The 14,018-nt window shown below is 42.0% G+C and overlaps 1 protein-coding gene across 1 annotated transcript in view; it reads right to left on the bottom strand.

The window, feature by feature from the left end:
• The window catches only part of ARHGAP6 (Rho GTPase activating protein 6), a 351,238-nt gene that overhangs the window by 25,637 nt on the left and 311,583 nt on the right, over positions 1-14,018 (bottom strand). The window contains exons 4-5 of the mRNA XM_086609412.1: positions 7,266-7,522; positions 1,147-1,342 (exon numbers count right to left, since the gene is read on the bottom strand). Of these exons, the coding sequence (XP_086465538.1) occupies positions 1,147-1,342; positions 7,266-7,522 (453 nt within the window). The remainder of the gene's footprint in view (positions 1-1,146; positions 1,343-7,265; positions 7,523-14,018) is intronic.

Genomic DNA, 14,018 nt, shown 5'->3' with positions numbered 1-14,018 from the left:
CCTTGTTTAAAGGGACAGAAGTCATTCATCTCCAATCTAATCATCCCCACACTTATTTATCAACCATGGTATCTAATCTCTGTAAAAGGCTAACAATGACTCTCTTTCGCAGTTCTCCTTTATGTATTTGTAAGCAACATGGTTTTCAATTATGTATTGTGAAAGCTTAGCATTGTTGTCTAAATTGCAGTCTGCAAAAGTCTTTCGTTCAGAGTCAGTAAACGATTTCTTTCTGGTCAAATTAGGCATCAAATGCATCATTTGGTGTGGCATTCACCATTGCTCAATGGTTTCTTTATTATCTGGCCATGTGATAACTCCGTCTTGCTGTGGCCAAGTTATTTCAATTCTCATTAAAAACCTTTACAAGACTAAGATACATTGGGAGAGATGTTGAACAGATACCTCGATTAACTATTGTTTCTGCATTAGATAAAGCTGGTGGGAGGTTTGTGTCTGGATGATCGTGAAGACATGAAAAGAATAATGGCAGGAGTTTGTAATTCCCTTCTGAGAGAGCAGGCCTGAGCCTGAGGCTGGTCAGGAGGACTCAAGCCAGGCACAAACTGAGTAGGCAGCCTGCAAGCCTTGTAGTGAACAGGAAAAAGCTTCTTGGAGTTTAACATAATTCAATTCTTCTTCCTCTGAGCCTCTATCTTCAAATGCTGTTTCTGGTTAAGTCTTGGACTGTAGTATAAACAGTTAACTTAGCTCTTACACCTTAAGATCCACTGATTGCAAAGAATGACTCCAGGCTGACTGGCATGTTTCAGATTTTCAGTATCAAGGTATAGGTAAACCTTTGGTGGGTGTGAAGAGCTGTTCATGCAGAGCTGAGCACTCCAGTTGAGAGACCTCCAAGAATGGAGGTCTTGGAGGTCCCAATGACCTCCAAGAAACGTATGTCTCTTCCTCTGTGCTGTATGGGCCAGTTTGTAAGCTCGTAGCATAGATCCTTAATAGATATCATCTAAGTAACTACGTGCGAGACAGTATCTTTAGGGAGAGGCTAAATAGGAGGGTAAATGTCTGACTTTCAAAGATGTCCTTGCAATTTGAAGTACATGCTTGCTTCTCAAAATATACATTTATTTGTATTACAGCAAAAATACATCTGCCACTCCTGAGAGAACAAAATAATCTTACCATGCTTTTCCAAGTGCTGGCAGCAACTATCTACAAGCCGAGGAACCTGCCTGTAAATAGGGTTCAGGCTTAGTTTCTTATCTCTTGCCTTTTCTTTCTTGCTCTGGGCTTCTGCTGGCAGAGAGAGCTGGAGAGCCTCTAACAATCGTGACTGATTGTCATCAAGATCTGTAATAGAGTCCACAGACATCGCGCCCTGTAAAACACACGTGTGAACAATCAGTATGGCTGGACAAATCTAAACACCATAGGACCTTATCTTACAAAGGCTTTTGCCTACCTGCATTTTAAACAAATATAAAAATACAATTTGCTACACATTTTTTTGTAAATTAATGAAGTTATAATACCAGCGTAATAGATGGGAAAATCACAATCGTACCAATGCTATTATTATCATACTACAAGGAACACAAATTAGATATTGAAAAAACTAAATGCTTTCCTCTGACTTGGCACACCTCTTTCTTTTTTTTGTGAGCCTTCACATAGTGCAGGACAAGGATGAATCATGGTCTGTGTGTGCACATCAGCAGTACAGTATTTATCTGCATGCAGATATATACATGTTTTTAAACCTGATTCCCTACTTCTTCTGCAGCTTGGGCAATTGTATCATGGAAAATGATGCAAATAAATTTACAGCCATATATCACACAGAATTAACTAATAACACACATACAACTTCAGAGATTGAAATAATCCAATGTTATCACAGAGCAAAGACGCCCCAAAGAAGTAGAGGGGTAGTATTTTTTACATAATTCTACTTCATGTACTATAATATTTTAAAATCATTAAAATATCAATGAAAGCTTTGAAAACTATATTTGGATTACATCAAGGCACAGAAGTTCAAGCAGTCATAAAGGATAAAGCAGCACAAACAGAGGAGGTTTATGGCATGTTCCAATGTTCACACTTGAAAATTAAGACTATTTTTTTCAAACCACAAGATTACTCTCACTTCAAAACAACCATTTCCTTCAAGTTCTATTAAATTTACCAGGCAAAAACATTTTTAAAAATATCTGTTGTAAATTATTTTCTTTCTTTCTAAAACAAAGAAAGAAACATAAAATGTACTGTACAGGGATCCAGCATGTCATCCTAAGAAAAAACGAAGAAAACACAAATTCCTGTTCAAAACTTTGCTGACAACTCTCATTTCTTAAAAGCACACTGTTCTGCTGACAGCTATTTCATAGACTGCTGGTGAGATCTCTACATTTAATTAAATGACAACTGTAAAAGCGCTAGGGAATTTCAAGCTTTAGAAGCATATTCTTCCATCAGCCTAGACAACTGAACTTCATAAAGATTGCTGGCTCATGGGTCATAATGAACTCACATAAAGCACACAGAGATTTTAACTTAATTTTTTAAAAAATTAGCTCCTAACATCCAAAAAAAAAAGCATCTAACTTATCATGTATAGCTGTATTTCTTATAACTCATGAAGGACTTATAAATAAAACACAGTGAAGTTTTTAAATATTTTTTTTAAAATATTAAAAGGCTCAGAAAACCATTTGCTTAATTCTCTTCACCATTTCCTGCCAAAAGGTAACAACAACAACAAAAAAAACCAAACAAGACTCTCTGGCTATGATCCATGTGTGCAAAACTCCAAACTGAACACTTCTTTAATTTTGTTTTTAAGAGTTTGGTGTTTCAGATATCAAAATTAATTGACTGACACTGAAAATCCTAACACCATCCTCACTGCTGCAGCTCCCAGGCAATTCCTGTACGACAGGTGCCCTCCTTTATACCCTGCCTTTACTGGTCCTTTCCTTTCTGTAAAGCATCCTCATGTCATGAATCATTATTATCACAGAGTCACTTAGGTAGGATTCCGATCCCTAAAATAGATGTAAATACAGTCAGTTTGTCACTACCCTTGGGCATTTTGTCAAAGTTGTGGATTAACCGGTACACTGAGCTGGCTTTAGGAAGAGTGACCTTGAGTTCAGTGGCTGAAGTATAGCACTGCTTGGCAATACCAAGTCCAGGCCAGCTCTGATTTTAAATTTCGAAGTGCACAGGAACCTCTACGAACATACCTCATGGATCCTGCTCAAACTCAGTCAGACCTAGAAGTTCGGGCTTAGACAGACCTATATGATTGCTAAGGAACGATGCAGGAGATCATGCACGTTGCTGCCCACTATTCCAGGACTATTAACACAGACACAAAGCTACCTGGACTGCAATGCCCAGCAACCAAAGAAAAGTCAAGTTCTATCTACTAGGCATTATATTTGCACATAACAGATACCAGTCTCTGCTCTGCCATGACATGCTTACAATCTAAATAAACTGGGCTAGTCTTAAACTATGCACACAGAAACATGAGAGAAAGTGAAGATTAAAGAGGAGATGGAAAAAGAAAACAATGGGACAGGTGTGGAATGAAGGTTAGATGAAGCTTTTCATTACTTTTTAAGGGTTATAGAAGGCTTTTCTCTTTTGAAAAGATGAGCAATATTACACAGTATGCACAGGATCAAGTACTAGCCATGGCAGATCCATCTTCACTCCATACATTATGCTATTTGAGTAATAAAGCAATATGACTGAGCTCCCGATACATGATAAAGCAATATGACTGAGCTCCTGATATATGAGTAAATTTTGGCTGCATGATACATATATAAATAATATATTAACAGAGAGTCAGAATATTCTCTATAATAAGCACTTAGAAAGTGCCTTGCTGGATGATCAGGGTCTCAACTTCCAACTGCTGGACAAAAATCCTACAGAGAAAATGCAGCAACAGTGATTTCTATCTAGCTCTTGAGGAGAGAGAAACCACAGCGCTCATACAATGAGCTCTGCAGCCAGCATTATCACAGCATTTGATACTGTCCCACACGACATCCTTGTCTCTAAACTGGAGAGACATGGTTTTGATGGATGGACCACTTAGTGGATAAGGAATTGGCTGGATGGTCGCACTCAAAGAGTTGTGGTCAACGGTTCCACGTCCAAGCAGAGGCCAGTAAAGACTGGTGTTCCTCAGGAGTCAGTACTGGGGCCAGTGCTATTTAACATCTTTGTCAGCGACATTGACAGTGGGATCGAGTGCACCCTCAGCAAGTCTGCAGATGACACCAAGTTGTGTGATATTGTGGACACGCTGGAGGGAAGGGATGCCATCCAGAGGGACCTTGACAGGCTGGAGAGATGGGCCTGTGAGAACCTCATGAAGTTCAACAAGGCCAGGTGCAAGGTCCTGCACGTGGGTCGGGGCAATCCAAAGCACAAGTACAGGCTGGGCAGAGAATGGATTGAGAGCAGCCTTGAGGAAAAGGATTTGGGAGTGCTGGTGGATGAGAAGCTCAACATGAGCCAGCAATGTGCATTGGCAGCCCAGAAAGCCAACCGTATTCTGGGCTGCATCCAAAGAAGCGTGGCCAGCAGGTCGAGGGAGGTGATTCTGCCCCTCTGCTCTGCTCTCATGAGACCCCATCTGGAATATTGCGTTCAGCTCTGGAGTCCCCAACACAAGAAGGACACAGAGCTGCTGGAGCGAGTCCAGAGGAGGGCCATGAAGATGATCAGAGGGCTGGAGCACCTCTCCTCTGAAGAGAGGCTGAAAGTGTTGGGGCTGTTCAGCCTGGAGAAGAGAAGGCTCCCGGGTGATCTTATTGCAGCCTTCCAGTACCTGAAGGGGGCCTACAGGAAAGCTGGAGAGGGACTTTTTACAAGGGCGTGTAGTGATAGGACAAGGGGCAATGGATTTAAACTGAAAGAGGTCAGATTTATTTTTCACTGTGAGGGTGGTGAGTCACTGGAACAGGTTGCCCAGAGAAGTTGTAGATGCCCCATCCCTGGAAGTGTTCAAGGCCAGGTTGGATGAGGTGTTAGGCAACCTGGTGTAATGGAGAGTGTCCCTGTCCATGGCAGGGGGGCTGGAACTAGATGATCTTTGAGGTCCCTTCCAACCCTAACCATTTTATGATTCTATGATTCTATATCCCTTACCGAAAGCCTCAGCTGAGTGTTTAAAGACTCACTGGAATTCACAAACATGAATGACACAGTTACAAAGAAGTAAAAGGAACAGTGATAAATAATTCCTCCAATTTAAGTTTGAGGGCTGCACTCCAGGTGCCTGCGCAGCATTTTTGTGAGAAACTGGTTGTATCAACTGCATATATTAATTAATCAATTTTTTTTTCCAAGCATTCACCTTGATACAGTTGAAAATAAACAGTGCAACACTGCCCAAGAGATAAAAGATAAGCACAAGGTTCCTTACTGTCCCGTAAAAAAACTCAGGGAGTGAAGTAAGTACCCTGATAAGCAGAAGTACAAAAGCCAAAGGCAGACAAGATTTGGGATATGAGTTGATACTAATGTTAGATAATGGACGATTCATGAAGTACGTTACTGAATGACTGAGGTTTATTCCCAAGAGAAAATGCCAGCTCCCTCCACGTCACACTGCTCACCTTAGTCTACTCTTGCTTCTCTGTAGGTGAACCATGTGCTACTGCATCCTCATGTCTATGGACTAAAGGCTCAAATTCAACACCCTAAAAGCTGCAATCCTGGTATTAACAAGAAACCAAACCAAACAAGCAAAACTCCCACAGGCTTCTAGGAATTTGGTCCTGATGGAACTCTATCCCTTGGACGTAACAAAGGATCCAGGTTACTTCTGCCTGCTGGCTGGTCAAATGCATTTCAGAGATCTTACCACACTTTGTGAAAAGAACAGCAGATGATCTGTGTCTGGACACATGAATTATCTTTCCCTCATTTAAAAACAGGTTCTGAAGCCAATGGGTGTATACAGTGAATTGCTATTTTTTGTCACTGCCTATGACAAATTCTGAAACAAGTTGATGGGTTTCCCTTCACACTTCGATTCAAGTGTACTTTGCACTTTTGTGTGAACACAACTGCCTGTTCATATTGTCTGGACAGGCCAGTAGATGTGCATTATGCGTATATAAGAATGTAAACATTTTCAAATATCATGTCCTCAGCTGTCTGCAGACAGAATGTAGACACTTCAAACTTCAGCTGCCAGCTCTAGGGAAAGAAGGCAGGTCACGAGGCTCTTCAATCTTCCTTAATTTGCAATTTAGTCCAGTTCTACTTCTCTTAACACCGCGGCTTCAAGAGCCCTACATAGCATTTCTCTGAAGCAGGTTTCATCCTAGGGATGAAAGAAGGTGAGGATCCTAAGAAAATATTTTATTTTCCAGGGCCTGTTCTTGTACCCCAAATTCTTTCTCCGATTACTTAACAGGGGTTTTTATTGAAAGTATTTTATTATGTGTCTTTTCTCCTTTCATTGCAAATGAAATTGAAAAGCAGTAATTTTAGAACCTCTATCCCATGGTAACAACAACAACAACAAAAATCTAGTCCTGTTAATAGCTGCAGTACTGGAAAGTTCAGAGCACAAAATTTACTTACAAGGAACAGAACTCTGCAAACAAATGGTCTACCAGGTACCCATTTTACACGCAGCATTAACATTCGAACCAAAACACTGCACTATATTATGCTGCCAAAGGCATCTTCATAGCCTGTACGCAGAAAAGTCCTTTGAAGAGCCTGGTACAAATCTACTCTGACAACTTCTTATCACAAAGGACATAATCAGAATTAGACCATGTGGATTTTTATTAACATTAGGGTAGAGATTAATAGTTACATTTATTTCCAAGTTTGTGGAGCTAGATTAACATAAGCATACATATGAATATCAATCACAAAGGTTTAGTCTTCCCCAGCTGAAAAAATGAGGTTGAAGATGGATGGAATTTGTTAAATCTAAAAGATCTAGATAGAAGGAGGTAGATAAAGGGAGTGAACAGGAAGACTTGTAAATCATCTCTCTGCCACTTTGAGATTTCTAAGAGACTTGCACAATTCATATGATCTTTTCCCGCCATCACCAGAGAAAGAAGATTTCTACTACAGTTAGAATTTTCTGGTATTGACCAGGCTGGCTTCCACCTGAAAAAAAAATCACTGTTCTAACATGACAGAAGAATCATTCCACAGTCCACAGACACAACAGGGTTTTTTCCTGCTCTGGCTAGACCCTCCAGACCGACAGGCATGCACCACATTGTGATGGGTCTACTTACACGCCTCCTTGCTCGTGGCGCTGGCTCGGGTGTGTTAGGAGAAGTGGACTCATTCGGTGTTTCGGATGTTGAGCTAAGAGATGAGTTACTGCTTGAAAGTTCTTTGTTCTGCCTTTTAGTTCCAAATGGCAAAAGAAAGGCCACAAAATCTGAAACATCTTTTTGCTCTTCTCTCTGAGAGTCCTGCTTGAGCTTGTAGGCCCGGTCATTAGCAATCACTTGGGACAAGGGCATTCCAAAAGCCTGGGGAATAAATTCTGCAATGACAACAATAAAATTAATATTTACTGAACATTTGATATTTATCTAGTACAAAAAGAATTAAGTATTAAGCTGTTAAAAAGAAAAACAATCTGAAGTCCTTTTAAATACGCAATAATTCCAATGAGGTACTGGACTATGTAATAACAACAACATTCAAACAATAAAATAACAGTGGAGACATGCCAGGTAATTGTAGCCCTTGGTATCTGAATCCTGTCTCCAGTTGGATCGTGCAAGATATACCACACAGAATCTTGGAATATCAACTGGGGGCAGATCTAATTAAGATCTCAACCTCCATTGAAAGCAACTAGAGTCAGACACCTTTGGCTACATCTACACGGTGCAGAGGGCCATCAGAGGCTCCGGTAACCCAATCCTGAGACTGGGAAGCCTGGCTGGACCGGTGCCACAGCTCTCTCATATTTCAGACGCCTTCACCAGGTTTCTCTCTCACAAATGCTGAAGGGCATCAGAGTCGAGGGGTACAGGCACATGCATGGATCTCATTATAGGTCAGGAGGGTACGCACCTACGCGTAGAGGGAGCATCCACTATTCAGACTGAGCCTTCAAGGATATGATTTTAAATATATATAAGAACTATACTGCTCTAACATACTGGTTAGACTAAACCAGTTTAAATAGTAGTATATTAGTATAAAGGTCCTTTGTAACAATACAAAAATATATAAGGACATACAGAAATACAAGAGAATACAGGTTTCCTTCAATTAATGAAAAGAACATAATCCCATCCCACATCAATATAACTGTCAGGTACAAAACCAGCATATACTTCAGGTCTCAAAGTAAAATGCTAAAATGTTTTACATACCAGGAAAACGCTCCACAGTGAATCAGTCAACAACTACTAACATTGAAATTCTCATCATTAAGTTTCAAATCTAGACCTATCTAAGATTAGTAGAATCACACCCATTAGGTCAGACTACAAACCAGAAGTCTTTTGTGTTCAAAAGGAACGAAAAAATAGCTACTGACTCTAATCACCTCAGGTGAAAATGGGTACAACTTCTACAAGGTTCCAGCTTCAGACATGCCTGTATCAGGAATAAATAAAGCACTAGAGACACAAAGCAATTTATTTATTTTTTAAGTATGAAAAAAGGAAAAAAACCTCCAACATCAAAATCAAACTAATCAAAACCCAACCCAAACAAAAATCCTTATATATTCAGCCTCTATTTAGTCTAAATGACTAAAGGCCAAAGTTCCTCCTGGGATTAAAAGTCTGACTACATCTTTGATGACACTTTCAAGTTTTATCTATGCTTGCATTATCATTAAAATTAAAGTAAGGCATTCAAAAAAAGGACTATATTTTATGAAACTTCAATGAGGACACTACTAGCCTATCATACTACAGAGACAAGGGCCCATTGTTCTGATTTGGTGAGAAACATTATTGCTCTTTGGAAGTATGAATTGTTAACACATGAACTAACTTTGGTGGCCAGACAAAACTAAATCAGGAAGCAGAGTCTCACATATCAAGCAAGTCTAGAGGTGACCTGTGAGTAGAATGACATCTAAAACCGTTGCATTTAGTTTAGGACGAGAACAAACACCATCACATGAGTATCAAGCAATGTGGGGACTGCCAGCTCCAGGAGTCCCTCCCAAACCCAGCAGTGTACCTATAAAACGATGAGAGTATCAGGATTAAAATTGTCTACTGTTCTGAATTATCTTCTCAATGAACATTCAAGACCACAGACTTGAAATACATATATGCAACACGTCTCTCCTTCTGTCTGTCTAACCAGGTACTTCAGTATATCTCCAGCATCTCTATTTATCCGTCCTTCCACAACATGTCCTGAGAAAAGCCACTGAGCCAAATGAAATCCCGAACATGAAATATTTCTCTAGTTCTGGCTCACAGCCACTCGTGCTTCAAACTGGGATGGGACAGCAGTACGTAGCCCAGTGATGTCCAACGGAATGCTGATGCCATTGATCCTACAGCATCAGGATCAACTGGGACAAGATCTGCAGGAGATAAGATCTCAGCACTGCTTCATTAAAGGAATTTCACCAAAGTGCTGTCCTCCTCCTTCTGCCCCACCCCACTTTGTTATGTAAAGGCCAGTATTTTGAGATAGGTGTAGCTCCTAGGTGCAAACTCTCAGGTGTGGGATGCTGGGTTTTTAACTGCTCTTGTTCACTGTGCCTGTGGAGCAGTGAAAGGACACTGAGCATCTATTCCAGGCTGCTTTGCTGTAGGCCTCCTTCTCAGAGGACATGAACCACTTCCCTGATTTCTCAATGTCTGGCAGAGATGAGGAACTGGATGAAAACCAACTGGCTGACTTTCAGACTAAATACAGATGGAAGTGATGCTGGCTAGCAGTGGTAATTACATTAAAGAATTGGCAAAAGCAGTAACTTTTTGCTCATTTGTTGAAATTAAGAGAATTGTTTGCACCCTCTGCAGATTGGCTACAGCCACCAGTTCCCACCAAAACGTGTGTGCGTGTGTGCCGGGGGTGGAGCACATTTTGCCCATCGCTCTTCAGAAATATTCAATCCCAACGATTTCCTTGTTGGACGGGTAACATCATGTCCATTAGAGTAAATGCTAGCCCTTTTGACATTTCTCATTCATTAACGAGAAAGAAGACTTGTGGTCATGCAAAGTATTTAGCAACCCATTGATGGGGCAGAAAGAGCACTGACTCAGATGTAAGATGTCTAGGTTTGAGGCTCTGGTCTCACAATCAAGCTAAAACTTCCAACCACCTATTTCCTGCTGTAGACTGAGGATCCCTACTGTTGGAGGTGTTCAATTTGTATGAAGAAATGTTCCTCAGAGCAGGGGCTCAAACTCTGGTCTATTGTACATACACTAAATGAGTGCCAAAGCTAAGTTAGTTACTCTCTGTAAAACCAACAAAAATTTGATCACTTATTCAGTCACCAGAGCGGGCAGCTCAGAAGAAATTTTGCAGAAAGTATCATGTAAAAATGTGAAACAGTCTGGCGGACTTGACAATCAGTGTGGAAACGCAGACTCATATCATTAGCCTAAACAGCAGCATATAAGGACTTGACTTTTGATCCATTCTGTTTTTTAGTGTTTAGTGGCACAGGAGACAATTTGCTATTTTGGAGAAGTGCAGTATTTCTTTTACCAGAAAGTTCATATTGCAGCTGAGGAGAGTTTCTTAACAAAACTTTGATCGAAACTGGTATGTTCCTAAGAAATTTTTCTGTGATGGCAAATCAGCATTTTGTAATAAAAAGCAGCACATCACAGAAAAACTCCTAGCCAGATCAAATAAGCGTTTCAGTGACCAGAAATCCTTTTCTTTGCTAATCAAATGATGATATCCAGGATGTTGACCCATACGGTTAGCTTACTTGGCGTCATGCCACCTCATCCAAGCATAGTTTTGAAGACTTCTCTGAAGTTTCAGCTGGTGAAAATTGTGGTTTCCATTCCACAAACCATATCAGTCTATTAAGAACCAGTGAGGTCTATACTCCTGACCCTGATGAGGCTTTCAACATCAATAAAGTGAACTGCATACAATACAGCAACTTCGGGTAATCTCCTTAGCACTCTGGGTTTTTTCTTCTTAAGTACAGCTTAAGTGTTAGTTTTGAGCTGCTAAAACCCTGTGACCAAGATATACCGAGGTGCTGGTACTACCTCTATTTAAATGACAGGAACAGAGTGGGAGACAGGTCAGAAAATAATATGCTTTTAAAGAGACATTTAAATGGGGAGGGGTCTTTAAGTCAGCCTGCCCAGCTAGCCAGACTGGGTAACTATGCTTTGCTAACTGAAATTAATTACTTTGGATCCATAGAGAGAATCATGGAAGCAAGAAAATAAGAAAAATGGCAACATCCATAACAGGAATGGCAAAACTCCCTCCATCTGAAGGTTTGTCAAAACCCTGCATTGACTCTAGAAGACTCTACATAATGTTCTCACAGCATCAGCTGTGTGGCTGAAACTTCCTTCTCCAGCTAATGGGAGACCACTGACCTTCAAGGAGTGATAGAAGATCATCCCAAGCACTTAGTCTTTTTATGTGGGTAGGTCTTTGGGTTTTTTTTTAAAAAATAAGAGGTTCTTCAACCCTTTAGTTGACTTTAATACAAAATACGAGACAGTGTTACTTAAAAAAACCCCCACACTTGTATGCCTAGAGAGCATGAGAACATTTTTGAAGTTTTTTAAAAAGTATGGTGGGGTGCTGGAAAGGCTTGGAAAAAAAACACATTTCTGATAAACTATAACAAAAAAGAAGCTTCATCTATTCGGCTCTCTCCTTAGGCTGTGTCAATGCACATTGACATCAAGATAGACTGAATAACTGAAGAACAAATGCAAACATTAAGAAATACCTCTAAATTTACTGAGCATGGCTAGGAAGTAAACATGTGTCATGGTTTGATGTGGAGGGGGGGGCGGTGGTTCTGGTGGCAGGAGAGGGGTTTTGCTCCCTGAGACCTCCCCGGTTTTGGAACCGGGTTAGGCTTAGTTCTGGCCACCAGATCAGACTCCCATCCCCCTCGGGATTGAACCAATAGGGCGCCTCTGCGAATTGCCCTATTTAAGTCAGGACAAAGGAACCGGAAAAGGTGCTTCGCCCAGGATCGAGCAGAGAAGGGAGGAGGGCACTGCCCCCACTCCCTGGCTCCCGGCCGGGCAGCTGCCTGCGTCGGGCCGGCGCCGCCCACGGAGAATGGCGGCGGTGGAGCCAGCTGGGGAACTCAGGGGCACCCCACTCCCGGGGTGCCCACTGGGCTGAGTTCACCTGGAGAGGACTGAGATCTGAGAGAAACAGCTGCATCGACAGCAGGTCAGTGAGGATGGAGCGGGAGGAGGTGTGCCGGAGCCGAGTTTCCCCTGCGGCTGATGGTGAGATAGCAGGCGGCCCCCCTGCAACCAGGACGGCCTCGGTGGAGCAGGGACCCACTCGCAGCCCGTGGGGAGAAGATGCCTGAGCCTGAGGATGGTCGTGTTGGGGTGCACGACACGGCAGAGAGGCATCTGGAGTCTGCGTGACGACCCACGCCAGAGCGAGTGGCTACAGCTCCCTAAGTACCCCAGACTGTGGTAAAGCCCACACCGGAGCAATCTGTGGGGAAGGACTGTTTCCAGTGGGCTGGACTCACGCTGGAGAAGTTTGTGGATTTTACCTCGTGGGTAGGGGATCCATTGGAGCAGGGGAAAAGGGTGTAAGGACTCCTTCTCCTTTAAGAAAGAAGCAGCAGTAACAGCACGGAATGAACTGACCTGCACTCCCCCAGTCCCTGCCCCCTGTGCTGCTGGGGGGAGGAGGTAGGGCCGGGAGGAAAAGGAAAGGTGGGGGGGGGGAGGGAAGGTGTCGGTTTTAAGATCTGGTTTTGTTTCTTTCTGTCCTCTCAAGTAATCAGTTTTGTTTCCCTTTGTCCTTCTAAGTAATCATTAATAAACTGTTTTGCTTTGAGAAAGCCCTGTCTGTTTTGCCCAGGACCATGGCTGGTGGGTGCTCCCTCTGTTCTTGTCTCAACCCTCAGTCCCTTTGTTTTTTTTTTTCCTCTCCTCTCTACTTTACTGGAGAAGGAGAGACTGTGTGAGTTTTAGTTGCTGGATTAGCCTAAAACCACGACAACATGGAAGACATTTTTGATAATTCCAAACTAAAGTAAAATCAAACATCTACTGCTGGATCTGCATATGCTATAGGTTTACCAGGAAGGCCTTTTCTCAGAATCTCCAGCATACAAAGCAGCTCTGCAAAGGCCCCACAGATGAACCTGTCAAGTATTTACATTCCAACACAGAAACATCAACAAAAGGGGTGATTCTCAGTTGCTCAACAAAGCACATAACAAGTGATTATTATTTCTGAGCAGGTCTCTCAGTTCACCTGTGGGTTTACTGAAACAAAGGCAAAATGGAGCTTGTTTACTGACAAAATCTAGGAGAAATCTTTTCTGGGAGGCATCTCTCTCAGGAATGCTCGTGTGTGCTTTCCAAGTAGGCATGATTACGCTGACGCCTGTATCACTGGCAGGAGATGGACGAAAGGCTCCACTTCTGCTGCCGTCAAAATTAGCAGTGAATTTGGAAGGGAACACTACCCGGCCGCCAGCACGCAGAGCATCCTGAGAATTTCTTATTCCAAGCAGTGCTGACATTTTACTGCTCCTCCAGCCTGAGTACTGTTTGTCAGCAGCTAAAGCAAATGTTTGGAGACACATGTAGACTGCACAATTGAGAGTCACGATGGTCATTAGTAACAAGGAGGCAGGGTAGAGAAAAGAAAGACACTGAAGGATGGAAGCTGAAAATGTTGCTTAAATATCTGGAAGAAGTGCTATTCTCCTGCTTCGTCTGTTTACATCCAGCAAGTTTTGCTATATCCTGGTCTGGTGAGTCACTCTGAGATGTAAAAACAATTGAAAAAAACACTTGTTTTAGAATTTTTTCCCTTTTAATGAGATGACAAGAGATGTACCTGTC

This window comes from Tauraco erythrolophus, chromosome 1, assembly GCF_009769465.1.
Source record: "Tauraco erythrolophus isolate bTauEry1 chromosome 1, bTauEry1.pri, whole genome shotgun sequence".
In the NCBI taxonomy this organism is placed as follows: domain Eukaryota; kingdom Metazoa; phylum Chordata; class Aves; order Musophagiformes; family Musophagidae; genus Tauraco; species Tauraco erythrolophus.
This window is presented reverse-complemented; position numbering and strand designations above follow the sequence as displayed.